The sequence below is a fragment of the Prionailurus viverrinus genome, chromosome A1, assembly GCF_022837055.1.
Source record: "Prionailurus viverrinus isolate Anna chromosome A1, UM_Priviv_1.0, whole genome shotgun sequence".
Classification (NCBI taxonomy): Eukaryota; Metazoa; Chordata; class Mammalia; order Carnivora; family Felidae; genus Prionailurus; species Prionailurus viverrinus.
The window spans coordinates 124,275,108-124,302,612 of NC_062561.1; the positions used below are offsets into that span (position 1 = coordinate 124,275,108).

General features: G+C 38.9%; 1 protein-coding gene and 1 long non-coding RNA gene across 3 annotated transcripts in view; one reads left to right on the forward strand and one right to left on the reverse strand.

Annotated features, from left to right (window-relative positions):
* On the forward strand, positions 1–27,375 carry LOC125163546 (uncharacterized). Of its 2 annotated transcripts, XR_007151505.1 has the most exons (5): positions 1–149; positions 3,371–3,438; positions 17,624–17,846; positions 20,624–20,694; positions 27,291–27,375. It is a non-coding gene; the product is annotated as an uncharacterized LOC125163546 (long non-coding RNA). The 2 variants fall into 2 exon arrangements; XR_007151503.1 differs by lacking the exon at positions 17,624–17,846.
* The window catches only part of DHX29 (DExH-box helicase 29), a 46,453-nt gene continuing 37,138 nt past the window's right edge, over positions 18,191–27,505 (reverse strand). Inside the window, exons 19-27 of the mRNA XM_047854165.1 lie at positions 27,304–27,432; positions 27,141–27,216; positions 26,169–26,393; positions 24,981–25,117; positions 24,482–24,575; positions 22,553–22,855; positions 21,506–21,637; positions 20,531–20,627; positions 18,191–18,497 (exon numbers count right to left, since the gene is read on the reverse strand). Of these exons, the coding sequence (XP_047710121.1) occupies positions 18,442–18,497; positions 20,531–20,627; positions 21,506–21,637; positions 22,553–22,855; positions 24,482–24,575; positions 24,981–25,117; positions 26,169–26,393; positions 27,141–27,216; positions 27,304–27,432 (1,249 nt within the window). The 3' untranslated portion in view covers positions 18,191–18,441. The remainder of the gene's footprint in view (positions 18,498–20,530; positions 20,628–21,505; positions 21,638–22,552; positions 22,856–24,481; positions 24,576–24,980; positions 25,118–26,168; positions 26,394–27,140; positions 27,217–27,303; positions 27,433–27,505) is intronic.

Below are 27,505 nucleotides of genomic sequence, written 5' to 3' on the forward strand. Positions count from 1 at the left end.
GTGGGGGCGGGGCGGTGGCCTGGCCGAGAGGGCGCCGAGTACCGCCCAGGGGCTCAATTGCTCCGGCAAAAAGATTCCGCGGCTGTCGCCGAGTCCTGGTCCGGATAATCTCGTACGTGCTAGCGCTTTCTACGCAGCCTCTAATCCAGGTTGGTAATTTTGCAAAAGTTAGCTTCCGAACTCCAAACGAAGGCTCCAACTAGAATCCTGTCAGCACAGGAGTTTTCTTAGTAACCCATACAAGCAGTAATTCTAATTCGACTGCGTTTGTAATTTTTTTTTTAGGCGGGACCCCAGGACCCGGGTGTCCCTCTTTGCGCCGCTCTCGGGGAGCAGGGCCTCCGCAAGTTCCTCTGCGCTACGTATCTGGGAGCTACTCCAGCCAGCCAGGCAGGCAGTAGTGCAGAAATCAACCAGAAAAAGTGCCCCGCGAACCTCCGATTGCCGATTTGCAGTCTTAAAACATTTGCTCCGCCCTTGCCACCCCAAACCAAGTAAACTGGAGCTGTTACGAACATAACATGGTTGGAGGGTTGCATTGCTAGCTTGATCGAATTGCTCACGGCCTTTTCTGTTTTATGTCATTAGCTTCTAACCCGCTCCCCGGGGCAGCTCAATCCTCCTTGATTATTCCCTGCTCTCCGTTTTTGCTCCTTCAGAAGCTCAAAAAAATAAAGTTGGAACCAGAAGCGGAGTGCCCACGCAGGAAAGACTAGACTGGATGCGGCAGTTTCCTCAGGGCACTGCTGGTTTGGTTCCTAGCTTCCTGTCCTGGTAGAAGTTGGAGTCTTCTGCCTGAGAGAACCTTCCTAAGGGGCTCGTATCCTGAGGAAAAGGGGCACAAGTAGCATCTAGTCAGCCTTGTAGGCATTTCTCAGTGGCAGAAAACCCACAACCCTCAGTTTGATGAACTTTCCAGAAGAACTCCAAGAAGTGGGGTTGCAAGAGCAGGTTGAGCCATTCCCACCTCATGTCAGAAGAAAGCAGAGAAATGTGTATAATCAAATTTAAATCCCTGTCCCTAGAAATTTAGTTGCATGTGGGGGTGTTGACTTGTAGAGATGGAGGAAAGAGAAAAGAGACAGATTTGGGGTTCTGGTAAGTTTTACTCCTATTTCCCTGTAACTCTGAGCAAGGTCTTTAGTTATAGACCTAAACAGTGTCATTTGTAACTTGAGAGATGAGGTAAGAATCACCGCTCTTTCAAGATACAGGTGCTAGGACTTGTCTTCTCTCACTCAAGCTTTTGCTGGGGGACCATTAAGGGAGGAGCAGTTAAATCTGTGGAGAGGGCTCAGATATCAGAGTTTTTCCTTGAGAAGCTTTCTGGGTGAGGAGGAAGGACCTAGGAATTCTGAGCCTTCTCATTAGCCCAGATGGCCATTTGGTACAGTGGAAGGAGCACAAAGTCAACTTCTAGGGTCAATATTGTTGCTCCCATTTATTGGTCATCCTGGGCTAGCTGTTTACATTCTCTGAGCCTCTGTTTCCTCATTTGTTAAATGTGGTTGTTAATACTTGCCTTGAGAGTCAAGTGAAATAAGTGAAAACTCAAAGTCCTTTTTGAACATGAAGTAGGGGGGTCACCTTAAAGCCTTCATTGGGAAGTCAATATCACTCTGGAGATATTGTGAAAAAGCAGAAGGGTCATTTTATCCTCCTGTGGATGTGAGGCTAGTGTCTGTAGTTAACTCCCAACAGGCAGTACCTGAGCTTTGTACTGATGGGTGATATATTCCTTGGTATTTGTGGACTGCCTGCGATGCCAGGTCTAAGACAGCTATGAGGGCTTCATGAGTCCTGGGGTGCCTGGCTGGCTCAGTTGGTGGAGCATGCAATTCTTAATCTCAAGTTGAGCCCCAAGTTGGGTGTAGATATTGAGAAAAGAAAAAAGTTTCCGGGGTCCTTCCGGCACAGAGCTGGCACTCTAGTGGGAGAAACAACCACTTGTCACATTTCAAAAATTATTGTGATAGAGGATCTCCTGGGTGTAGGCTTGACAAATAAAAAACAGGACACCCAGTTAAAATGAAGTGTCAGATAAATTTTAGCATGAGTCTGTTTCAAATAATGCATGGGACACGCTTATACTGACAGATTGTTATTTATCTGATATCCAGATATTTTGTGGGTCATACTTAAACTAAAAGATTATTGTTTATCTGAGATTCAAATTTAACTGGGCCTTATAACATCTGGCAGCCCCATCTGGGTATCATGGAGCCCATGGTAGAGCTAATTGACCTGGTCTGGAAAGGCTTCCCATGCAAGTGATGGTTAAGCTAAGACAGAAGGTGGGGGGCTTGAAAGAAGAGAAGAGGGATTTGGGTGACAATTCCCCACAAAAAGGAATAGGATGTTGGAAGCTCTGAAATTATGGCTCTTATAACATTCTAGGGTCTACCTGATAAGGAATGGCTGGAACACAGAGTTGTAAGGGAGAGAAAAAGTGAGATAATCGTTAATACTGACCCAAAACTTGTATGTCTGGTACTGTGTTATGATCCATATGAATATTATTATAGTATTTAATCTTCACGACAACTCTATGAGATAGAGTCTATTATTGTCCTCATTTTATAGATAAGAAAATTGAGGAGTAAGAGGAAAATTAATTCGGCCAAGGTCCCACAGATGGTAAAGGGTAGAACAAGGATTCAAACTCAGCCTGGCTCCCTGTTCCATAATCACCATGATACTGTTTGAACAGCAAGGTCATGCAGTGTCTTGAAGGTACATTAAATGCTAAAGACTTTACCTGAAGCCACTGAAGAGGTCTTAATCCAAAGAGAGAAAATCTGTCTTTTGTTTTAAAAGATTATTCTGGCTGATGTGTGGAAAATGGATTGTAGGGAAAAAGACTGGAGGCCATTTAGATGCAGTATTTGTGGTATGAACAATATGGTCCAAGTTAAGGGCTTTTAATTTTTCTTATGAGGAGTCTTTAAAATTAATTTCTCTTTTCTAATTTGAGACCTGGGTGCAATGCACCTTAAAGGCACTAGGTAGATCTAAAATACTTTAAAGACATAGAACCTAGGGGCACATGGGTGACTCAGTCAGTTAAGTGTCCTACTCTAGATTTTGGCTTAAGTCATGATCTCACAGCTCATGGGTTCAAGCCCCACATTGGGCTCCGTGCTGACAATGTGGAGCTTGCTCGAGATTCTCTCTCACCTCTATCTCAAGATGAATAAACAAATATTAAACAAACAAAAAAAAGATGTAGGACCTAATTAAGCCCAGGCTTTTATAATGAAGGTTGATTAACCATGATTTGACCCTGCTTATTTTCAGGTGTGGTTTTTGGAACCCGCAAGAGAGTATTAATATAATAGAACTAAAGTTACCTTGTTTTGTTTTTTTCCAGTTTGGCACTTCATCTTCAATGAAAAACCCCCACCCTCATCCTGCCCCAGGGCTTGGACAGTGATTGAGGTAGGAGGAATGCATTTACTAACAATACCTTGTTTAGCAAACAGAGTAGGTGGGTTGGGGTTGTTACCAGATATGTGAACTATTTTGTTAGCACCTCAAGATCCTTGAGCTCACTTTTGATTTTAAGTCACTAAAATTTATATTGGTCACTAAAAATTAAATTTACTAAAGACTGTTTTCTATTAATGTAGTTAAGTGCCCAAATTGGAAAGTGTTTAGGATACTTGAAGTCAGAGAAGTGAATTTCTGGTATCCAATGTGGCTGAGGAAAATAATAACTGCCATAATTTTGCTGATATACCTACATATATGATAAGAATTGGACATTGAGAAGAAGTAAAAGAGTAGTAAGTAAAGTAGCATTCTGTTTGGGGCCACTTCAGGCCCCAGCTCTTTTGAAATACGGGAGACTAAGTGACTTGCTTCAGTGGGCCTTGAAAGCTTTTCTACAGACTGTGATAGCCTGATGCTCTCTTTGCTCCTTTCCCTTTAGATGGTAGAATTGCCCATGTAGATCCAAGGTGTCAGGAGGGAACAGTCCTCCATGATTCACTCATAACAAGAAAAAAGCAAGCTAAATCCATCATGAGATACTATATTGTACATAATCTGATTGATAAAAGTTCAAACGTTTGGTAAGAGGATTTAGGGAAATAGACCTCTTGTTTTTGGTGAGAGTGTAAATTGGTACAGCCATTTTGGAAGACAATTTGGCAAGATCTGTAAAGATTTAAAATGTACATAATCTTTAACTCTGCATTTCCACTCCTTGATAATTATTCTGCATCAGTGCAAAATTACTTTATAAAAAGGTGTTTATCACAATATCCTTGTTAAAAGCAAAACGTTGATTGCTTTCAATAAGGGACATCTAAAACACAAAATATTATGCAGCTGTTAAAAAGAATGAGGCAGGGGGCACCAGGGTGACTCGGTTAAGCATCCAACTCTTGATCTCAGCCCGGGTCTTGATCTTAGGATGGTAAGTTCAAGCCCCAAGTTGGGCTCCTTGTTGTAGAGCCTACTTAAAAAAAAAAAAAAAAAGAATGAGGTAGATGGTTATGGACTGATGTAGAAGGATTTTCAAAATACACTGTTAAATAAAGCAAGGTACAGAGCAGTATGTCAAATATATTGTCACTTGTGTAAAAAAAAGGAGAATATCTACATATATGTTTATATATGCATAGAATCTCTCTGGAAAGATATACAAGAAACTGGTAACATTGATTGCCTTTGGGAAGAAATCCTGGGAGACAGAAATAAGAGAGAGAGGGTCTTCCTGCTATACATTGTCATGATCTTTTGAATTTTGAACTATATTTATGTGTAATCTGTTTCAAAAATAGCATTTTTCATATGCATGTGGCCTTGAAGTTAGAAAACAGGGAACCCAGGTTAGTCCTGAAAAATGGTGATCACTATTATATGTGGACATAGAAAGAGCAGATTGAGTAGAACAGGGCCTGTGTACTCCGGGAGCAAAGTTTTGTAACTTCATAAGTGAAACTGTTCTTTTGGAAGTTGGATTATATATCAGTGAACGGAACAGACAAATATCCCGGTCTTCATGGAGTTTATAGGGATGGAAGTGCCCGGAGAGACAAGCAATACGGGGACTGGCACATGGGGAGTGCCGCAGGTAGATTGCATTATTTAATACATTGGTTAGATAAAGTTCACTGGAAAAATTTGGGCAGAGAACTCTAGGAAATGGGGGAGTTGGCCATGTGGACATCTGAGGGGGTAGCATCCTAGCCAGAGAAAATAGTGATGCAGGGGCCCCAAGGCATGAGCAGGTCTGCCATGTGGAGGAACAGCAAGGACACCAGTGTAGCTGGAGTAGGAGTGAAAAGGAGAGCAGCAGATGAGGTGGCAGAGGTCATGGGGCCAGATCACATAGGACCTTGTTATTGCCAGCATTCAGTGACTTCTTAGGTCTTGTTATGTTGCACTTTTATTTATTGTAGCATTTAACCATCACTTCAACCGTACGAAAGAGGTACCGTTATTTTACCAATTCTACAAATGAGAGAATTTTTAGAGAGGATCAAGTGCTTGCTTGAAGATACACAGCTAGTAAGCAGAAAACTAGGATTTAAACCCAAGTCTGTGATTCTAGCCTGGACATTCATCCTTATGCTCTTCTATGTTCGTTAAATGCTAAGCAAGAACCAAGAAAAGGCTTTGAGTCCACCCTTGGGCCACTGCTTAGAAAGAAGAGTAAAGCTGAGGGAACAGAGTCCACAAAAGATGGAGGAGCCCAGCGGGTCAGAGCTGGTTGGACCTTTTTGTGATAAACCTGGAGGCTCTGCGGTGTAGTTTAGCAAGGCAGGCAGAGTTCCCTACCCCAAGCATGTGCCAGGAGGCACAAGTTGAGCTAGGGAAAAAGAAGCAAGGCTTCAAGGCTAAGAGAAGTGTGAAGCCATTTGGAGTGTGATGACCACAGACTGTATCTGATTTCTGTGAACCAGCCACCTCTTAGCAGGTGATGACATGAGAAAGTGACATCTTTGTCACTTAGTTTCTCACAGAGAGCACTGGTGCTGAATAAACAAGTTTAAATTGTCGGGAGAGGACAAATTTGGTTATCTGGCAGCCTTGCTCAGAGTGAAGAGACGGTCTCATAAAGGAAGCTGATCTGAAGAGTGAGGGGAAAAAAAATGGGTGGGTTTGTACCTTAGCAGTGACTGATAGGTTGTTTAAATGTTCAGCTTTCTTTCCACCTTCCATTCTTGGTGTGAACATGCATTTTAAATTAATTAGCAGATCCAAGACAAACCAATAAAGGATCTTTAAAAAAAGATCTGTTACTAGAATATCACTGTACCTAAATACTGTAGTTGTCTCTCTCTGCCGTTTCACAGCCATTATTTAACAAGTGCCTACTAAGTACTGGGCACTGCTCTAGGTTTGCAGCAGTGGATAGGATACACAAGGCCTCTGCTTGCACAGAATGGGGAGGGGAGAGGCTGAAAGTAAAACTGTGAACAAAATGTAAACGATATCAGGAGTGCCTGGGTGGCTCAGTCGGTTAAGCGTCTGACCCTCGATTTGGGCTCAGGTCATAGGAGCCCTGTGTTGGACTCTGCACTGACAGCACAGAGTCTGCTTCGGATTCTCTCTCTCCCTCCCTCTCTACCTGTCCCCAGCTCTTGCTTTGTCTCTCTCTCCCTCTCTCTCTCTCTCTCTCTCTCTCTCTCTCTCTCTCTCTCTCACGTAGTAAGTCTGTGCAGCAATTTGAGTGTGCTGCCCTGGAAAGTGAATGGGGAGTATTTTCAGTTAGATGGTGAGGGATGCCTTTTGGAAAGCAATGCTCATGTGCTGCTTGTGTTCACAAGTGAAAATGTCTTTTTCTTTTTTTTTTTTAACGTTTTTTTTTATTTTATTATTTTTGAGACAGAGAAAGATAGAGCATGAACGGGGGAGGGTCAGAGAGAGAGGGAGACACAGAATCTGAAATAGGCTCCAGGCTCTGAGCTGTCAGCACAGAGCCCGATGCGGAGCTTGAACTCACGGACCGCGAGATCATGACCTGAGCCGAAGTCGGCCGCTTAACCAACTGAGCCACCCAGGCGCCCCTGTCTTTTTCTTTTAATGTTGCGCAAATCCATTCCCTAAGTGAGATTTCTCAAAATATCGGTTCAATTGATATGTCCTTGTTTGGGGAGCAGTGTTTTCTGGTGGGGAGGGAATCCTACAAATGTTTAGATAAGGATAGTTAAATTCTCCTGAAGTAGTTATCTCAAGGTGATTGGCAAAGACGTGAATTTGAAGTAGGCTCACTGTACACAGTGAATTTTTCCCAACCACATGAAAGATAAAGCTAGTGCATCTCTGTGCTTATTATTGTTACTTTTATTATTTTAAATGATGAGGCTGCAGGTTGCAGAAAGTTCTTTTTCATGTCCAGTGGGGCGTCCTATGTTAAAATAACCTCAGGCTCCTCTGTTAAATAAGGAAGATCTATCGTGTCTTTTCTTTCCCTACCACACAGACAACAAAGAGGGCAGCAATTAGTATCTTTAGACTGTGGTAAAATAACCCTTTGTCCTAAATGGAAAGCAAAGCTGGTCCTATTGAAGAACAACAAAGGGGAAGGCTGAAGGACATGATATGTAATGCAGCTACTTGAATGTCAAATCACAGGGTGCAGATCAAAACAGAGCAGCTGTTGAGGGCTGCCTTGTCACATATTTCTTAGAATTTATGAGAAAAGCCACCAAGGGTCTGCAGTTAACAAAAGCTTTCAGCAAGTAGCAAGTTCGGTTGCCCTGTTGGAAGTTAGGTGCCCTGTTGAGAGGCAGGCTCCACTCTCTAAGTGTGTTTAGCTATGTGGGTTTGAAATGAATGGATAGAGTGGCTGAATTTATTTTCTTCCCATGTGGCAAGTCTGGATGTTAAAGTTTTATCCTTCAGGAGCAGTGTTTCTTAGTACTTTGGAGAGACTGACAGATGCTCAGTGTTCCTCAGCATTATGGCCCACATTTCTGTATTATTACCATATCTGCTATTTCTGTTTCAGCTTAGAGGCTTATATGTGTGAACTGCTTAGGAAGCATCTGATTTGTTCCAGACATTGTGCATTCTAGATTGTATTTTAGAATTGCATTCTAGACTATAACATAATTCTCCCGTATTCTGGAGAATACATTCCTGTAACATTCATTTCTTTACATTTTTTTTTTAATGTTGATTTATTTTTGAGAGAGAGAGCACAAGTTGGGGAGAGGCAGAGAGAGAGGGAGACACAGAATCTGAAGCAGGCTCCAGGCTCTGAGCTGTCAGTCCAGAGCCTAACACAGGGTTTGAACTCACAAACTGCAAGATCATGACTGGAGCTGAAGTGGGATGCTCAACTGACTGAGCCACCCAGGTGCCCCTGCTGCCCATTTTATAATGGTTGGTTGGATAGTTTGGATATTAACCCCTTATCAGATGTATGATTGGAAAATATCTTTTCCCATTTAGTAGGCTGCCTTTTTGTTGTGTTACTGGTTTCTTTCACGGTCCAAAAGATTTTTCATTTGATATAATCTCATTTCTTTATTTTAGCTTTTGTTTCCCTTTCCTCAGGAGACTCGTCAAAAAATTATTGCTAAGACCAATGGCAGAAAGTTTATTTCCTGTGTTTTTTCCTAGCAGTTTTATGGTTTCAGATTTTACATTCAAGTCTTTAATCCATTTTGAATTTGTTTTCATATATGGTGTAAGATAGTGGTCCATTTTCATTCTTGTGCATGTAGCTATTTAGTTTTCCCAAAACCATTTCCTGAGAAGACTGTCTTTTCCCCATGATATATTCTTGTCTCCTTTCTCATAGATTAATTGACCTTCTCATTTTTTTTAAATGTTGGTTTATTTTTGAGAGAGAGAAAGACATGAAGGGAGGGAGGGAGGGAGGGGCAGAGAGTGAAGGAGACATAGAATCCAAAGCAGGCTCCAGGCTCTGAACTGTCAGCACAGAGCCCGACACAGGGCTCGAACTCATGAACTGTGAGATCATAACCTGAGCTGAAGTTGGATGCTCAACCAATGAAGCCCCAAGTGCATCTTGACCTCCTAAACATGGGTTTACTTGTGGGCTCTCTGTCCTATTTCATTGATCTCTGTGTGTCTTTTTTCTTGCCAGTACCATACTGTTTTGACTGTTATAGCTTTGTGGTATAATTTGAAATCTGGCAGCTTGGTATCTCCTGCTTTGTGCTTCTTTCTCAAGATTGCTTTGGCTCTTTGGGTGATGTACAGCTTTTTCTGTGGACATAGGTTTTTATTTCTTTGGGGTGTATAGCTAGAAATGGAATTGCTGCTGGGCCATGTATTGATTCTTTGATTAACTTTTTGAGGAACTGTTTGCCAAAGTGGTTGCACAATTGTATATTCCTCCAGCAATGTATGAGGGGTCCATTTTCTCCAAATTCTTACCAACACTTGATATTGTCTGCCTTTTTAGTTCTATTAGTAGTGGTGAGGAAGTACCTCGTTAGGGTTTTCATTTGCATTTCTCTAATTATTAACACTCTTAAACATCTTTCCATGAATTTTAGCCACTTGTGTATCTTCTGTGGGGAAAAAACCTATTCATATCCTTTGTTTTTTTTTATTGTGGTGAAAAACACATGTGAGATCTACCCTCTTAATAAATTTTAAGTACACACATATGGTATTAGTGTTGTATAGCAGATCTCTAGAATTTTTTTATGTTATGTGGTTGAAACTTAATACCATTGAATAGCAGCTCTGCATTTCTCTTCCTTCCCGGCTCCTAACAACCACCACTCTATTTTGTTTCTGTGAGTTTGACCACTTTAGATACCTCATGTATGTGGAATCATGCAGTATTTGTCCTGTGACTGGCTTATTTCACTTAACATAATGTCCTCTATGTTTATTCATGTTGTCACATATTGCAGAATTCCCTTCTTCTTAAAAGTTGAAAAATATTCCATGATATGCATTTACCACCTTTTCTTTATCCATTCATCTGTCATTGAACATTTAGGTTGTTTCTACTTGGCTGTTGTGAATAATGCTGCAGTAAACATGAAAGTATAAATATGTCTTTAAGATGGTGATTCCAGTTCTTCTGGATAAATATCCAGAAGTGGGAATGATGGTAGATCATATGGTGTTTCTATTTTTAATTTTTTAAGGAACCTCCATACTGTTTTCCATAGCAACTGCACCATTTTACCTTCCTACCATCAGTGTGCAGTTTGCACTTCGAACATCCTTGCTAACAGTGATTATTTTCTAAATAGCCATCCTAACAGGTGTGAAGTGATACCTCATTATGGTTTTGATTTACATTTCCCTTATGGTTATCAGTGTCGGTCATCTTTTCATATACTTACTGGTCATTTTACATCTTCTTTGGAGAAATGTCTATTCATAGTCCTTTGCTCATTTTTAAAATCAGATAATTTAGGGTTATTTGTTGTTGGGTTTTTTTGTTGTTGTTGTTGTTGTTATTGAGTTGTAGGAGTACTTATTTTGGATATTAACCCCTTTTCAGATACATGGCTTGCAAATATTTTCTCCTGTACCATAGGTTGCCTTTTATCTCTTTTGATTGTTTCCTTTGCCATGCAGAAACTTTCTACTTTGATGTTACCTGCTTTTCTTGCCTGTGCTTTTAGTGGCCTATCCAATAAACCATTTCCATTACCAGTGTTATGAAGCTTTCCCTTTACATTTCTTGTAGGAGCTTTACAGTTTTAAATCTTGCTTTAAGTGTTTAATCCATTTTTTAAAAAATTTTTTTAATGTTTTATTTATTTTTGAGACAGAGAGACAGAGCATGAGCAGGGGAGGGGCAGAGAGAGAGGGAGACACAGAATCCGAAGCAGGCTCCGGGCTCTGAGATTCAGTACAGAGCCTGACACGGGTGTCAAACTCACAGACCGTGAGATCATGACCTGAGCTGAAGTCGGACGCTCAACCGACTGAGCCACCCAGGCGCCCCACATCCATTTTGAATTGATTGTTGTTATGTATGATGTAAGATGGGGTGCAGTTTCATTCTTTTGCATATGGATATCCAATTTTCCCAGTAGCTTCTGTTGAAGAGACTATCCTTTCCCCATTGTTTGGTTTTGGCACACTTCTTGAATATCATTTGACCATGTAGGTGTGGATTTATTTCTGTGCCCTCTATTCTGTTCTGTTGATTTATATGTCTGTCTTGGGTATCCCAATACCATGCTGTTGTGATTACTGTAGCTTTGTAATGTTTAGAAATCAGGAAGTGTGAGACCTTCAGCTTTGTTCTTTTTCCTCAAGATTGTTTTGGCTTTTGGGGTCATTTGTTGTTCCATTATAAATTTTAGAATTGTTTTTTTAATTTTTAATTTTATTAATTTTTATTTTTTAAAATTACTTTTTATTTTATTAAAAAAATTTTTTTAGCTTTTATTTATTTTTGAGAGAGACAGAGCTTGAATGGGGGGGGGGGCGGGCAGAGAGAGAAGACGACACAGAATTGGAAGCAGGCTCTAGACTCTGAGCTGTCAGCACAGGGCCCCATGTGGGGCTCCAACTCATGAACTGCAAGATCGTTACCTAAGCCGAAGTCGGACTGGCGCCCCTATTATTTTTTTTATTTTAGAGAGAGAGCGTGCCTGGAGGGTAGAAGGACAGAGGAAGACAGATAATTTTTTTAATTATTTATTTATTTATTTATTAAAAAAAAATTTTTTTTTCAACGTTTATTTATTTTTGGGACAGAGAGAGACAGAGCATGAACGGGGGAGGGGCAGAGAGAGAGGGAGACACAGAATCGGAAACAGGCTCCAGGCTCCGAGCCATCAGCCCAGAGCCCGACGCGGGGCTCGAACTCACGGACCGCGAGATCGTGACCTGGCTGAAGTCGGACGCTTAACCGACTGCGCCACCCAGGCGCCCCTTAATTTTTTATTTTGAGAGAGAGTGAGCGAGAGCGCAAGTCAGGTAGGGTTAGAGTGAGGGAGAGAGAGAATCCTAGGCAGGCTCTGCACTATAAGTGCCTGATGTGGGGCTCAAACCCACAAACCATGAGATCATGACCTGAGAGAGAGAGAGAGAGAGAGAGAGAGAGAGAGAGAGGGAGAATCTTAAGCAGGCCTCACCCTCAGCACAAGCCTGACATGGACTTGATCCCACAACCTGAGCAGAAATCAAGAGTCAGACACTCAACCAACTGAGACACCCAGGAACCCCTAGAATTGTTTTTTCTATTTCTGTAAAAAATATCATTGGGACTTTTATAGGGATTGCATTAAATCTGTAGATTGCTTTGGGTAGTATAGACATTTGAACAATACTCAGTCTTCCAATCCATAAGCATTTATTTTCCTTTTATTTGTGTCATCTTTAATTTATTTCAGCAGTGTTTTAGTACACAAGTCTTTTGCCTCCTTGGCTAAACTTCTTCCTAAATAATTCATTATTTTCTATGCCATTGCAAATGGATTGTTTTCTTAAATTTTTTTGACTGTTCTTTGTTAAGTATGTAAAAATGCAACTGATTTTTAGATGTTAATTTTTTAATCCTACAAATTTGCTGAATATTAGTTCTAACTGTGTGTGTGTGTGTGTGTGTGTGTGTGTGTGTGTGTGTGTGTGTGAAAGAGAGAGGGAGAGAGGTAACGGGTTTCTATATATATGTCACCTGTAAATAGAGATAATTTTACTTCTTCCTTTCTTATTTGAATGCCTTTTATTTCTCTTTTTTGCATAGTTCTAGCTAGTACTTTCAGTACTATGCTGAATAAAAGTGGTTAGAGTGGGTATCCTTGCTCATTCTTGATCTTAGAGTAAAAGCTTTGTTTTTCACCAACATCGGTATGATGTTAGCTGTGGGATTTTCATCTATGTCCTTTATGATGTTGAGGTAATTTCCTTCTATTCCTAGTTTGCTCATTTTTTAATTGGGTTCTCTTTTACCATTGAGTTGTAACATTTCTTTATATATTCTAAATACAAGTCCTTTATTAGGATTTTCAAATAATTTGTTGCATTACATGGGTTGACTTTTTACTTCCTTGATGGTGTCCTTTGAAGAACCAGTGTTTTTACTTTTAGCTTTATGATGCACTTAATTTTTTGAATATGGTATAAGATCAGGGTCCAAATTAATTCTTTTGCATATGGATAACCATTTGTCCCAGCATCATTTCTTGAAAAGACTGCTTTTTATCTGTTGATGGTCTTGGCACGCTTATTAAAAAGCAGCTTACCATAGATGGGTGGGTTTATTTGTGAATTCTCAATACTGTTCCATAGATCTATACATCTATCCTTATGCCTATATACTGCTCAGATTATTTTTGAATGGTCTTTTCATTTTTCCTCACTAGCTGAGTGACCTCAGAAAATTTAGCTTCTTAGCTTCAATTTCTTCATCTATAAATTGGAAATAAATTATCCGTCTCCCCTTAGGATTGTGGTCAGGACTAAACAAAAATATAATAAAGCTCTTAGTTCAGTGCTTATCACATAATGTTCAGTTGAAAAAATTTTTTTGAAGATTTATTTATTTTTGAGAAAGAGCACAAGCCGGGAAGAGGCAGAGAGAGAGGAGGACAGAAGATCTTAAGTGGGCTCTGCACTGACCGCAGCCAGCCGGATGTGGGGCTCAAATTCATGAACCACGAGATAATGACCCAAGCCAAACTTGTATGCTCAAGTGAGCCACCCAGGAGCCCTTAAAAAAATAAGATCACTTAAGATCATGACCTGAGCTCAAATCGGACCGTCAACCGACTGAGCCACCCAGGTGCCCCCCCCCCCAATTTTTTTCAATGTTTTTTTTATGAGAGAGCTCAAACAGGGGAGGGGCAGAGAGAGGGGGACAGAGGATCTGAAGCATGCTCTGTGCTCATAGCAGTGAGCCCAGTGGGCTCAAAGCACAAACTGCAAGATCATGACCCGAGCCAAACTTGTACCCTCAACTGAGCCACTCAGGAGCCCCTAAAAAATTTTTAATGGAAAAAAAATGCTTAAAAATTTTTTTTTAAACATTTATTTACTATTGAGAGACAGAGACAGAGCATGAGCAGGGGAGGGACAGAGAGAGGAGGAGACACAGAATCCAAAGCAGGCTCCAGGCTCTGAGCTGCCAGCACAGAGTCCCATGTGGGGTTCAGCCTCACAAACCGTGAGATTGTGACCTGGGCTGAAGTTGGAAGTTCAACCGACTGAGCCACCCAGGCGCCCCTGGAAAAAAGTTTTTAATAGAAATCTGCTTTCCTTTAATGTTTCCTTTCCTTCCAGCTAATCTTCTCTAATTAAGACTGTTCTACTTGTGAATGTAAGAATTGATGTACCTTGAGAAGAGATTGAAATATTCCTCTACCACTACCAGGATTCAACAACTTCGTACCTGAAGAGAATGCCATTTTCTCATACGATCCCCTCCCTCCCTTCTGCCTCCTTTCTGCCACCATGTATCTCTAGGGCCCTGTATTTAAGGTCCGGCACTTTGCTGCTTTCCCACCAACCATAGCACAATAGCACTGGCCTAGTCTTCTCCATCCTTTTCCTGCGTGCACACTGTTAAAACAACATATTGATCATCCTGTTTCTGAACTTATCTTCTGTGATACCCATGTCTATTTTGTTGTCTACCAGCATTAGGTTTACTTATTGCAACAATTACATCTCAAATTTTAAATCCTGAAATTGTTGGGACACCTGGGTGGCTCATTCAGTTAAGCATCCTGCTCCTGACTTTGGCTCAAGTCATGATCATATTGTGAGATTGAGCCCTGTGTCGGACTCTGCACTGACAGTGCAAAGCCTGTTTGATATTCTCTCTCCCTCTTTCTCTGCCCCCACCTCCCGCTTGCTCGTGCATGCATGCACTTTCTCAAAATAAACATACATACATATATAAATTCTGACATTCTCTTTCTTAATCACCCTCCTTACCTTTCACTTATTCACAATGAATTAGGATTAGATTCTGACTTCTAATTCCTCAGCCTCTCCGTTTTCCTTGTCCATGGCCTCTCTTCTAGTGCCGTTTGCTTTTATGTAAGCATTTTTGGACAGTGATTCAATGAGACAGTCTGTTTAATTCTAAGATCTCATGGTCACCTGAAAGCAAAAAATGCCCACTATCGACTTTATCTGTTCATCTCCTCAAGATCCTAAGCATTCATTGCTGAGGAAAGCCAAAAAGCCTTCCCAACTTGTTCCTGATAATCTTGTTTAGTTCTTTGTTAGGTTCTCTCTGATGCTAATATTACACACACACACACACACACACACACACACACACACATATATATATATATATATATATATATATATATATACATATACATATTTTAAATAGTCTCCATGCCCATGAGGCTTGAATTCAAGAGTTGCATGTTCTACCCACTGAGTGAGCCAAGCACCCCTCATACTAATATTATTCTTAGTCTCTCTGTTGGTTATTTGTTTTGTCTGCAAATCAGTGAGGATCTTCCCATCCTAAAATATCTCATTCCTCAACCTCTTAGCCTTGTTTCTTCATATCTGTAAAGAGTACTGATTTGGTGCCCCAGCCTTTGAGTTTGTATTCATTCCCTAAAAATTAGGCTTTGTGTGTATGGAGGGTTAACATTGCAGCCCCCAGGTTACTATCTTTAGGAGAGCCTGCCTGCAGAGTTGGCTCCTGGCTGGAGCCTGGGAGCTTGGCTTTTGAAAAGTTGCATGTTTTTCAGATAACACTGTTTTGCCTGCCTGGGGCACCGAATGCTTGCTTTTCTTCTGGGAGTCTGGAATTTTGATAGTTACAGTTTTGATTTTTGTGCCTACATGAGCCACCTCCAGAAAAATACTTTTTGACTCTGAGTCTCAACTGGGCTTCTGTGGGTAGAAAGACTGCACAACATGTACAGGAAGCCTGTGTAGATTCTGCCAGAGTCTATGTGATGTCTTTTTTCCTTGCTAAACCTGTTGTGTATCCATTCTCTAGAATCAACTATAGCCTCTGAGTCCCATACATCCTAGTCAGTCTTTGAATGTGTAGGTGGTTGTGGGACCTGTGACCATGTCCTTCCTTGCCACCCTTAATTATCTTTCTTGACTTCCATAAGAAGCTGCAGTCATATTTGACTCCTTGTTCTCACTTCCCTCATTCTCAATGATTCATTTGGCAGACATTAGTAAAAATGCCTGTATGTGCCAGGCATTGTACTCAGTATACATTCATGAGTGACACCGTCATGGTGCAGCATATAGTCTAGTGGGAGAAATCAAAAAGCAGATGTTACATGCTGAGGAAAGTATTGTGTCGTAAGAACAATTGGAAGGGGAGATATACTTCAGGAAGAGTGGTCAGTGAGGAAGTCAGTAGGGTGGTCTGTGGAGACAGCAATGATGCAGGGTTAAGTTCTGTTTGGTAAAGAACAGAAGCAGTACTTTACAGCAGAGAAGAGCGTGTGCAAATGTTGAAAAGGCCAGTTGGATTCAAAAGGAGCCTGGTGTGGCTGGAGCACTGTGAGAAACGGGACAGGAGAAAAGGAGGTTGGAGAGTTGTAAGGTACAGATCATTTAGAAATTTGTAGGTCATGTGTATGTATACACACACACACACACACACAACAGAGTATTACTCAGCCATAAAAGAATGAAATCTTGTCATTTGTGACAACATGGATGGAACTAGGGGGTATGATGCTAAGTGAACGAAGTCAGAGAAAGACAAACAGCATGTGATTTCACTCATGTCAAATTTAAGGAACAAAAAAAGAAGAGAAAAAGATACAAATCACAATACACATTCTTAACTATAGAGAACAAATTGATGGTTACCAGAAGGCAGGTGGGTCAGGGAACGGGTTAAATAGGTAATGGGGATTAAGGAGTGCACTTGTCACAATGAGCACTAATACAAAGAGCTGTTGAATCACTATACTGTACACCTGAAACTAAAATAACCCTGTATGTTAACTATACTGGAGTTACAATTTAAAAAAAAAAAAAAAATTGAAAGATTATTCTTAAAGTTATGGAGGAGAACGGATTATAGAAGAGTAAGAAGGGGAGAGCCTAGTTTGGAGATTACCACAGTGATGTAGGTGAAAGATGATGGTGACCTGGGTGCAAGTGATGGGTGAGGGCCCTTTGGCCCTAATCCTGATGCTACTGTTTGACATTTTCAAAGGAATAATGGTTACATTTCGGAAATTTAAATGGTTCTTGGCCCAGTTATTATCAGTGTGATCTGGAGCTAGTTAGTTCACTTACCTGTGCCTCAGTCTCCTCATTTGTAAAAAGGGTATAATGAACTACCTATTGTGATGGTTGTTGTGAGGATTAAATGAGTTAATATCTAAAAAACATTTGGGCACTAGCTTGCACACTCAGGTGATGGGAAACATTAGTTCTATTGTAGTACTCCAGTCTCCGTAGGTCACAAACTGATCCTCCTCCAGCATACAAACTAACTCTTTATTCTCACGTCTCCACTTCTATTAATGGCATTAGCTAGTGATTCCAAAGTGCAATCATATTTGACTTGCTCTCAATTCCCTTATCACACTGCAGGCAGAAAGTTAGTACTTAGTAGCAATCTCTAATTTTATTTTTACTTCCACCTGCACATAAAGTGAAAGTTACAGCTTCTTTTATTCACTCATCAACAAATATTGAGTACCTATTATGAGAGTCCAGCATTTGGACTAGATTCCTATTCTAATCTTTTGTCCTTCAGATAGAATTCCTGCCATTTGGTCTACACAGGACTATATTTGAAGTTCTTCCACAATCTTGATAAGAAATGAAGGGAAAATTCCTCTACATAATCAAAATGGAGTTTCAAAAGATTCTCAGTGAAACAACTGAAGCCACTAAAAAATATCCAAGTACTATCTCACATTTACTGACTTTACCAACTATGAGTGCAAACAAGGATTCAAGGTCATTGATATGAAAAGGTAAATGGTATAAGCTACCATCCCAAAGTTAACAGTAGCATTAACCATTCCTGCCTGTTCTCTAGCACTGCATCTTTATGCTTAGTGGATAGATAGCATCTATTAATACTGTATACTTATTTAGGTTTTAACTTTGATTATCAAATATTAAATAACTGACTTCTGAAGCTGTTCCTTTTCATGGAAATTTAATTACATTACAACTGGTTTTGAAGCTCATTGTCTCTTCTGGGTCAAGAAGGTCTAAACTCTCCTGATGAGAAGGACTGCTGGAGGATAGAGTGTATACATAGGGAATCACAACACTAAGTTACAGAATCTATACAGGCAGGCACATAAGGATGTATAAAGCATGGATGATACCAAAGAATTTATTGTAAATGTAGTGGCAAATACATTGCAAATAATCATCATTAAAAAGGAACTAGAAAATTACACATGTTTAAAGTATGTGCTTTTTTTCCACCACCTTTAAGTTATGGCTAGTACCAACATTTTAAGTACTGAAATACTTAATGGGATGGTCGATTTTCACATAATTTCATGACTGTATCTTCATCTTAATTTTTAAAGCAGTTGACCATGACTTTCAGTTTCAGTTCTTATTCTCTGTTTTTATCAATTCTGTAATGATCTGTAGTATCTTGTCATCTGAGTAAAACAAACAAACAAAAACCATGAACAAATTTATCACTGGCTAAATTCTCAATGTATACACATGTGACCAACAGGCACACTTGATTAAAAGATTCTTTTAAGTTAGAATGCAATACTAATTTCAACAAGATTCAAACAAGAGATGCCCACATAACAGAATTTGTTGCACTACAAATATTATTAATTATTGTTACCATTATTCCACACCTTACTTTGACAAAAAATAGGCTTAAGGCCCAAAGAGATGATGTGATGTAACTATTTGTCCTTTATTAGGAATTGTTTCTTTAAAAATTCCTTAAAGGGGCGCCTGGGTGACTCAGTCGGTTAAGTGTCTGAGTCTTGATTTCAACTCATGTCATGATGTCACAGTTTGTGGATTTGAGCCCTGCATTGGGCATTGCCCTAATGCAGAGCCTGCCTGGGATTCTTTCTCCCTCACTCTCCTTCTCTCTCAAAATAAATAAATAAACTTAGATCTTATGGTTGTTGTTTTTTTGAAAAGTTTATTTATTTTGAGAGAGAGAAGGAGCGCTGGCTGAGATGTACTGCAGGGGTTACTGGTTGTTCCATGTTCCTCAGAAGATGTAGGGATCTCCACAGCATGGGCAAGGAGGAAGGAAATAGTTTGTTTCCTTTGGACTGAACATGAAACAATTACCTTTAACAGCAAAGTGCTCTTGAAGAGGTGTCAATAGGTAGGTGACAGATCTCTCTACACAACAAAGGTATCAAACACCAATTAATTTGACAAACAGAGCAACAGAGGCCACATTATTTGCTAAGGAGGTTTTGTTAACAGATACTTCTACTTTTAACCAGTTGCTCTGATACTGTGACTTCCTAACAACTTCTTACTACTCTTTTTACATAGGTGTAATTATCAGGGCTGTAATACTGAAATTCTTTATTTTAGACACTTCAGTGAAGGAATGCCCTGAGTTTCAGTGGTTGCAATGGGAAATTCTGATAACTGGGACCATGGCCTGACATTCAAATTCTTGGGGGCTACTATGACATTAAAAAAAAAGAAAAGATAACTTGCTGCAAGGTAAACAATGACAGGTCTAGAAAGAAACAGTATTTTAAAAAAAAATTTTTTTTTTTTTCAATGTTTATTTATTTTTGGGACAGAGAGAGACAGAGCATGAACGGGGGAGGGGCAGAGAGAGAGGGAGACACAGAATCAGAAACAGGCTCCAGGCTCTGAGCCATCAGCCCAGAGCCCGACGCGGGGCTCGAACTCACGGACCGCGAGATGGTGACCTGGCTGAAGTCGGACGCTTAACCGACTGCGCCACCCAGGCGCCCCAAGAAACAGTATTTTTAAGATCCCTAAGGAAAGAGCCCACATCTCTTAACATATCAAAATGTGATCTAACTTTCCATGTCTATTGCAGATTTCTGCTGGAAGGATGTTGTACTTTTTAAATATACACTAGCTCAGCATTTGTGAGAATGGTGGAGAAAAACATGCTGGAAACCTCACAGAAAGTCCCTTATAATCCAAGTTTGCAATGCTCAGTTTTACTATCCTTTTTTCTGTGAAATGGCCAGCAGTTTAGAAGTGAAGCTTAAAAGAGGAAGGAGTAAACTAACAATCTTAAGAGGATGGTGGGGCGCATGGGTGGCGCAGTCGGTTAAGCGTCCGACTTCAGCCAGGTCACGATCTCGCGGTCCGGGAGTTCGAGCCCCGTGTCGGGCTCTGGGCTGATGGCTCAGAGCCTGGAGCCTGTTTCCGATTCTGTGTCTCCCTCTCTCTCTCTGCCCCTCCCCCGTTCATGCTCTGTCTCTCTCTGTCCCAAAAATAAATAAACGTTGAAAAAAAAAAAAAAAAAAAAAAAAAAAAGAGGATAATTAGGTTGTGAATAATGAAGCACTGTCTATGAGTCTGATAGAATTCACCATAAAATAAATTTTACTAAAACAGCTTTTAATCACATGGACTTGAAGACTTCAGTGTGCTCTAATGTACTGCATATTTAACAGTATATGGTTTTCTACTTACATTATAATCAAATACTTACTTTCAAGGGACATCTTAGGATTTTCAAGCTTTTTTCTTAAAACGGAATCAATAAGAACTCTAAGCTGCTTGAAAATGACAGCTATTTTTACAGGGGCCTGTTGAGAGAAGACAGATTGGACAAAGTTAATCCCCTGGAGTGTGAATGTGTTTCAGTAAATGAAGGTAAGGCTGTATACCTTATGATCTGCTTTAGCACATCATGACTTTAATATACTGAATGGTTAAGTGTACAATTTAATGATTTCTAATATATTTAAAGAGTTAGGCAGCCATTAGCACAATCCAATTACAGATGACCTCTACCACCCTGTCCTCTTGGAGGGAACTGCATACATTTTTAAAGTTGTATTTAAAATTTACTCTCCAGTCTTACTCAAATCATGATGGCATACAGTAGCAGAATGTATTAGATTTGTTTAAGTTGGTCAATGTTGATGGGGTTATGAAGAAATTAGTCTAGTTTTTCCAGAGGAAAACTTGACAATATTCATTAAAAGCTATGAATTTGTCTTTGTCTTTTTAGAACTTAAGTTTGAGGTTCAAATAATTCTAGGTCTAATACTTGCTCTGCCAATAACAATCCATTTACTCTAAGAAAAGTTATATAAACTTCTCACTGAACTTAAGTGCCTCATGTATAGAAAGGAAACTACTGAAGTTAATGAACAAGGTTATTAGGGTATTAAGTTTGGGATAATCCATGTAAACTATTGAAGTACACAGCACGTGGCAAATTATTTTTACTGGTAGTAAATGCCATCTGTAATAGCAATAGAGTTGATTTTCATATTTAACAGATTGAACGTATTGTAACAGATTTAAATGTAGGCAAGATAAAATAAGGTCTTCCACTCTAAGTCAAATTGTAGGCAGAAATTATGCAAACTCCAATAAAATTTAAAAAATCCACCTCAGTAGTACTGCAAGTACTACAAGAAAATTTTAATGTTATGAGATCAGTTGTAGCATGTACCTGAAAATAGATCCAGCCATCAACAGAAAGAAGACGTTCCCGGTGTTGAACTTCTATATCACCACCAAAAAGTAAAACTGGAAAAGGGGTTATTAGGGTAGTTTCCCTCAAATATACTCGGGTATACCTTACCTGCACAGGAATAAAGAGAAAAAAAAAAAAAAAACTTCACAGCCTAAAAATGTAAGAAGTTCATTTATGTTCCATGTAAGCATTTTTCTATAATTTACTATTATAAAATTTATATCATAAATTTCGTAAAGCTACCTTTACATTCTGTTGTGTGCATAACTTGCCAATTTTATAATAATCACATTCACCATTGGTGCATTTATACTATCGAAAGGCATTTTAAAACATGAATTGTAAGGGTGAATTATATTTCTTGAACATAAATGAAACTATGAACAATTTTATAATGCCAATGCTGTTAATGAGCTCAAAATAATGAGCTCAATAATAATATTGTTTTAAAGTGTCTAGTTTCTAGACCAGTGTTTAGCTATGGCCTAATTTCTCATGCTCTACATGTAAATTTTGGGAGCCACTCCTTGAAATTATGAATCCTTGTTATTTTAGCAAACTATGACTTACAAGACTGTTTTAACTATAATCTATAAATATTTGCTGCTAACTTATCTTGGGTTACATTGTGACTCAAACTGTTGCTATAGCATATATTGTTCTATATTATCCCATATGGTTATTTGGAATGCACATAAAACAGGTCTTTGTTCCCTTTTGAGAGAGCACCTTTTGGTGAAATCTTAGGGAATGGATACATTATTAAACAATATCTATTTGCTATAATTGTCTTATTTCAAGTAAGAAAGATAATGGGTCAGAGTAGAAGTTTTAATATTTTTCTTTCATTAAGTGAAAGAAATAGGGCTTTTTTGATGAAAAACTATGTTTTTGTACATATTTGAAATCAATATGTATAAACTGTTTGATAACCAAAAAAAATTAACTTGTTGGGGCATCCTAACTTGTTATGACTGACTTCTAGAATACCCTGAATCGTGGCATTAAGAATGAGCATTTTACCTTCTCTTGGTATAAGAGCCATCCATAAGTTTGCAAATCTCGATTTACTGAGGAGGGATGTACTTGAGCTTTGCCTTGGGCTGTCTCCACAATACAAGCCAATTTTTCTGTAACATCAACTGATTTTGTATAGATGATCTTTCCCACGTTGTCATATAGTCCAGCAGCCAATACAGCTTTAAGAAGGGCAATTTCTTGGAAGGACAGTGTGTGTGAGGCTCTGTTTCCTTCCCAGTCATTAGATGCTGTGGATGATGAAAATCCTGCTGCCTTAACCAACTTTATTAACTCCTGCTTTACATCCTAGATTGGTTTATGTTGAAAAAAGACAAGATCAGAATTGAGTAAAAAAGAAAAAGTGACAAATACTCCTTTAATATATATTGCTGTTTCCTATCAAAATTGATAGGATACCGAATTATTATTTAGTTCCCTACAGCTCAAATCAAATGAGGGAGGAAAAAAAATTGTACTGGTAAATCAAGGTTGAAGAGTTATGTATTTCCACTACTCCCAGACTTTAGATGTCATAAAACATAATGTCTAAAATAGGAGAGCAATAAAAATGTGTCTGAGCACATTTGCGTTCAATATATTTACTTTAGTGGTAACTCTGCACAATTTTACTCAATGAGGATGATCACACAGAACAAATAATGAAGAAGAATTGGAGAGGAATCTTGATCCTGGATTGCAAATACTTTGTTCATTTGCCTCTGGCAGTCTCACCTTAATTCTAACAATGGCAATTTCATTTAACCTTTATCTAGGTTTAGTAACCAAGTGCCCATTAGCTTAAATCCTATAGGAAGGATAAGCATTTGTCAAAGTAAACTGGCTATAAGCAATTAAAAGGTGACATTTACATTTAGGATTTCCTTTGGGTTTCTGATTTGGGGCTTAAGAGACTTTGATTCCAGGTGAGAAAAAGACAAACAGCTGCCTTAACACCATAGGGTAGGTGAAGAGATGGAAAACCATGCAGCCCAGGGAAGGTGAAGAAACGGCTCACAGAAGGAAGGAGCTGAGAGGCAACTTGGGAGGTTGGAAGGAAGTGGAGTGGAGTAGAGACATAGGAGTGTTAGCTCTCCACATCTTGAATCCCAGTGAGCCCAGAGACAGCTGTTCTTCAGTTTCTCCCTTTATCCTTTTGTGAAGGACAAAATTCATTCCACTCAGAGATGTTCCTGCTCTTATTCCAGCCATTATTTTGAAGCACAGAAAATAATGGGTTAAGTTATAGGAGAATAAAATATTCAACCCTTTAAAATATGAGAATAGAGGAATTCTGTGAGATACATTATTTTCTGAATTATTTTATAGTGTGTCTGTAGTAAAACCTGTAGTCGCTTAAATGGTATAATGAACACCATTTCCTAAGCACCATGAAAATTAAGTGTTTGAGGAGGAGCCCTGCTTTTTGCAGTCACTTGTCTTTATATTTTAACTACATGTCTATACTCTGTGTTCCAAGAAATAATTCTGGTCCTCAACAATAGTCAAAGCCTGAGTGATGGGCACAGCTGTCAGTTTTCCCATCCCAAGAGCAGCTTTATACACCTGGTCACAGTCAATCACAGGGTATGATGCCTTTCAGTAACTATCAACCTACACTGCAACTAAGTAGCTGGCTAATATTTAGGAAAATAAACGAGAATCTCATGAGAAGGAATCAGGGCTCTTAGGAAAAAAGATTCCAAGCCTTGGAGCATTTTATGATTATTACATTATAATTGTTAAACACTATTTTAAATCACTGTGTAATACATAAAAGTTACCTGTTGGAAGAAACAACGAAACAAAAAATTATAGATTAATGCAGTAAATTAAATCCATACTATATGTCAAGCACTATTGTAGGCATTTTCCTGAAATAAGCCTATCAGTCAACCAAAAAACCCTGAATTACAAAGCTGTATTACAACTTACTTCTAGGGTTAACAGTGATGTTCTATTAAGAAAATTCCTCCGGCAATACGCAATTTCAGAACGATAGCCTCCTTCTTGCCGGGACTTCTTCCATCTAGATAAATAAAATGACCAAAGTTCAACATGTTTTCTTTTCAAACTGTCTCTTTCAGAGGTACTAACCAAAGTAAGCTTTAATTAAAGTACAATCATTTAAAAAGAGGAGGGGTCTTGATTGTTGTAGGAACTACTAATTGAATATAAGAATTTGGCAATACTGTTATTTTTTATGTATAATAGTAAATTATTAACTTCAAATATGAGGTAATACAGATACAATAATACAAAGTACATGGTTCTTATTTAGGAAGGATTATAAAAATATACCTTGACAGATGAAGTAACTAAAAATAAGTGTAAATCTTAGATGTATCTTTTTAATGAAAGTCAAAGATAAATTTTTTAAAGTAAATAGCCTCAGGTCATCGATTTACTGACAACACCCAGATTATTTCTTTACCCTAGGTATGCATTGTAGATCGTCAGGTGGTCTGAATCAGCCATAGCCAAAGCTGATTTTGCAAGATCTGCCTCATCTTTTCGACCAATTGGTGTAGTAAAAGGAGACTTCTCTGTCATCACCGCAGCTAGTGTTGCCTATCCATAAAAAGCCAAAAAAATTTATCATTAAGGAGGTATACACGAAAGACTGATTTGTAAAAGTAAGCAAATCATAAAATAATCCCACTTTCAAGTTGCATGTTTGTTTAGTACCCTTATGGTGTTCTACAGTAGCTACCATTCAATTTTAATTCATTACTTTGGACTTCATTTTATGTAATTTAAAAAATATATCACTTTTACACCATATTTATAAAGAGGTCACATCACCAGAATCGGAGACAAAAACCTGTATGTGTGTATAGTGATTCATAGTCTGTCACACAGTTATATCTGGACTTTTGGCCTATATTTCTATGCCTGCAAGGCTCTTTAAATACTTCAAAAATAATTTGGAGTGTATAATGACCCATTTCTTACTGTTGCAGCTTTTCAAATTAATTATCATGACAGAGGTTATTTTTTGGACTCAACACAATTCTGGTGAGTATTTCTAATAGTAGAGAAACAGACTAGAGTACGTTACACTGTCTTCATTCTGTTTTTAAACAGCATTGATTTGTAGTCCCAGAAAAGGCCACAGCCTGATGAAACTGTAAAGTTGAAATGGAATAGCAGGCATATGAGCTCAGAGATTCAGAAAGAGGCACAAAGTTGGTTAATTCTGAGATAATTAGGTAAAACTGAACTGCTGGTAATTGCTGGCTCAGAGAGATAATTCAGAAACAGAGAAGGAGAAAGTTTTTGATTCTACTGAAAAAAATCTGTGGGATTCAAAGCTCCTTAAGAATCATCTACTATGTACTCAAATATTTCAAGTGCGATTTTTGGTAGCAAAAGCCAAACCCATTTACAAAATAGTACCTCCAGCACACTTAAGTACATGGATTAATATCTATGATCTTAAAAATATTAAATATTCAAAAATTCTCATCAAGCATTCAGACCTCCTGGTTTTAATGCTAGTACTGACATTCTATTAATTAAAAAAAAAAAAAAATCAAAGTTAAAAATTGCTTCCAAACTTAGTAATTCCCCAGCCAAAATGATAGTTAAAGTGAAGAAGCAAGATCATCATTTGTTTTACCACTGGGTCAAGGCAGCCAAATATGGCACCAAAAATAAGCATCTTGCCAATCTTGACATTCACAGGCAGGGCTGCAAGGTGCTGGCCCAATGGAGTCAGTGTAGGCTCATTTAGTTCACATGCTCCAATCTTTCGGAGTAAATTCATTGCATTGCTGATCACTTGAAGCTGAGGAGGATCTAAAGCTTTGGCAAGGAAATCTTCAGGAGAACCAAGACTGCATTTCTGCAAATCAAAAAAGCGATCAGTCAGTACGTTGTTAGAAAGAACTGACCAAAGACATGGTCACATTGGAACTAACTTTAGGTAAAATTTTGAGCAAAGAGGATAAATGTCTGAGGAAGGCTATCCTGTTATAATCCCAAGTGTGTGAGAAACTGTGTATGTGTTAAGGGCTGGCATGAGGACAAGATCTTCTAATCTGTATTTTAGTTTCTTCATTCCTGATTTTTGTGAAGTCAAAATCTTAAGAACTAAAGGATATTATAGATCTTTCAGACTAGGAAGCCCTTGGTCAACATCAGGGTTTCTCAGTCTCCACACTGTTGTTATTTGGGGCCATATAATTCTTTAAATGACTGTGCTGTGCACTATAGAATGTTTAGCAGTTCCCTGGTTTCTACCTACTAGATGCCCATATAGCATGGCCTCCCTCTCCTCCCAGTTCTGCCAACCAAAAATGTCAGAAAACATTGCCACTTATCCCCTGGTGAGCAATACTGTCCCCAGTTGACAACTAATGGTCTAGGTACTGAGACTGTATTTTAGTCTACAAAATATGAGTGTCTCTGGTAGAATTAAAGCACAGTGGGTTTGTTTACTTATAAAGAAAATGGGGGAGGGGTATTTACTAAAAAGTAAATAAGATACTTGGAAATCTAGGGGAGGGGGAGTTTACATCTTTTTTTTTTTTTTTTTTTTAGAAAGGGTCAAAGAATGAAAACGTTAACACCTGAGTTCCTTTAGAATTACCATAATATGAAGACATAACTCCTCCAGAGGCACACGCAAAATTTCAGGGACAGAATAGTCCATAAAACCTTCAAATCTGAAAAATAATATTAAACACTTTACATATTATCAGAAATGCCACACTATAATCGTTTGGTTTTCAATTTCCAGTGCTATGCTGTACCTTTCTCTTGTGTACATTCGGAAGCAGAAGCCATCTCTGACCCTCCCAGCTCTGCCCTGGCGCTGCAGAGCACTTGCTTTACTGACAAATGTCTCAACCAAAGAACTCATCTGACTGCTTTCATGGTACCTAAAGGAAAGTTTTAGGAGAGAATATTTAGATCAAGGACTTAAAATCTGAAAAAGCTGGAAATATGTGACTC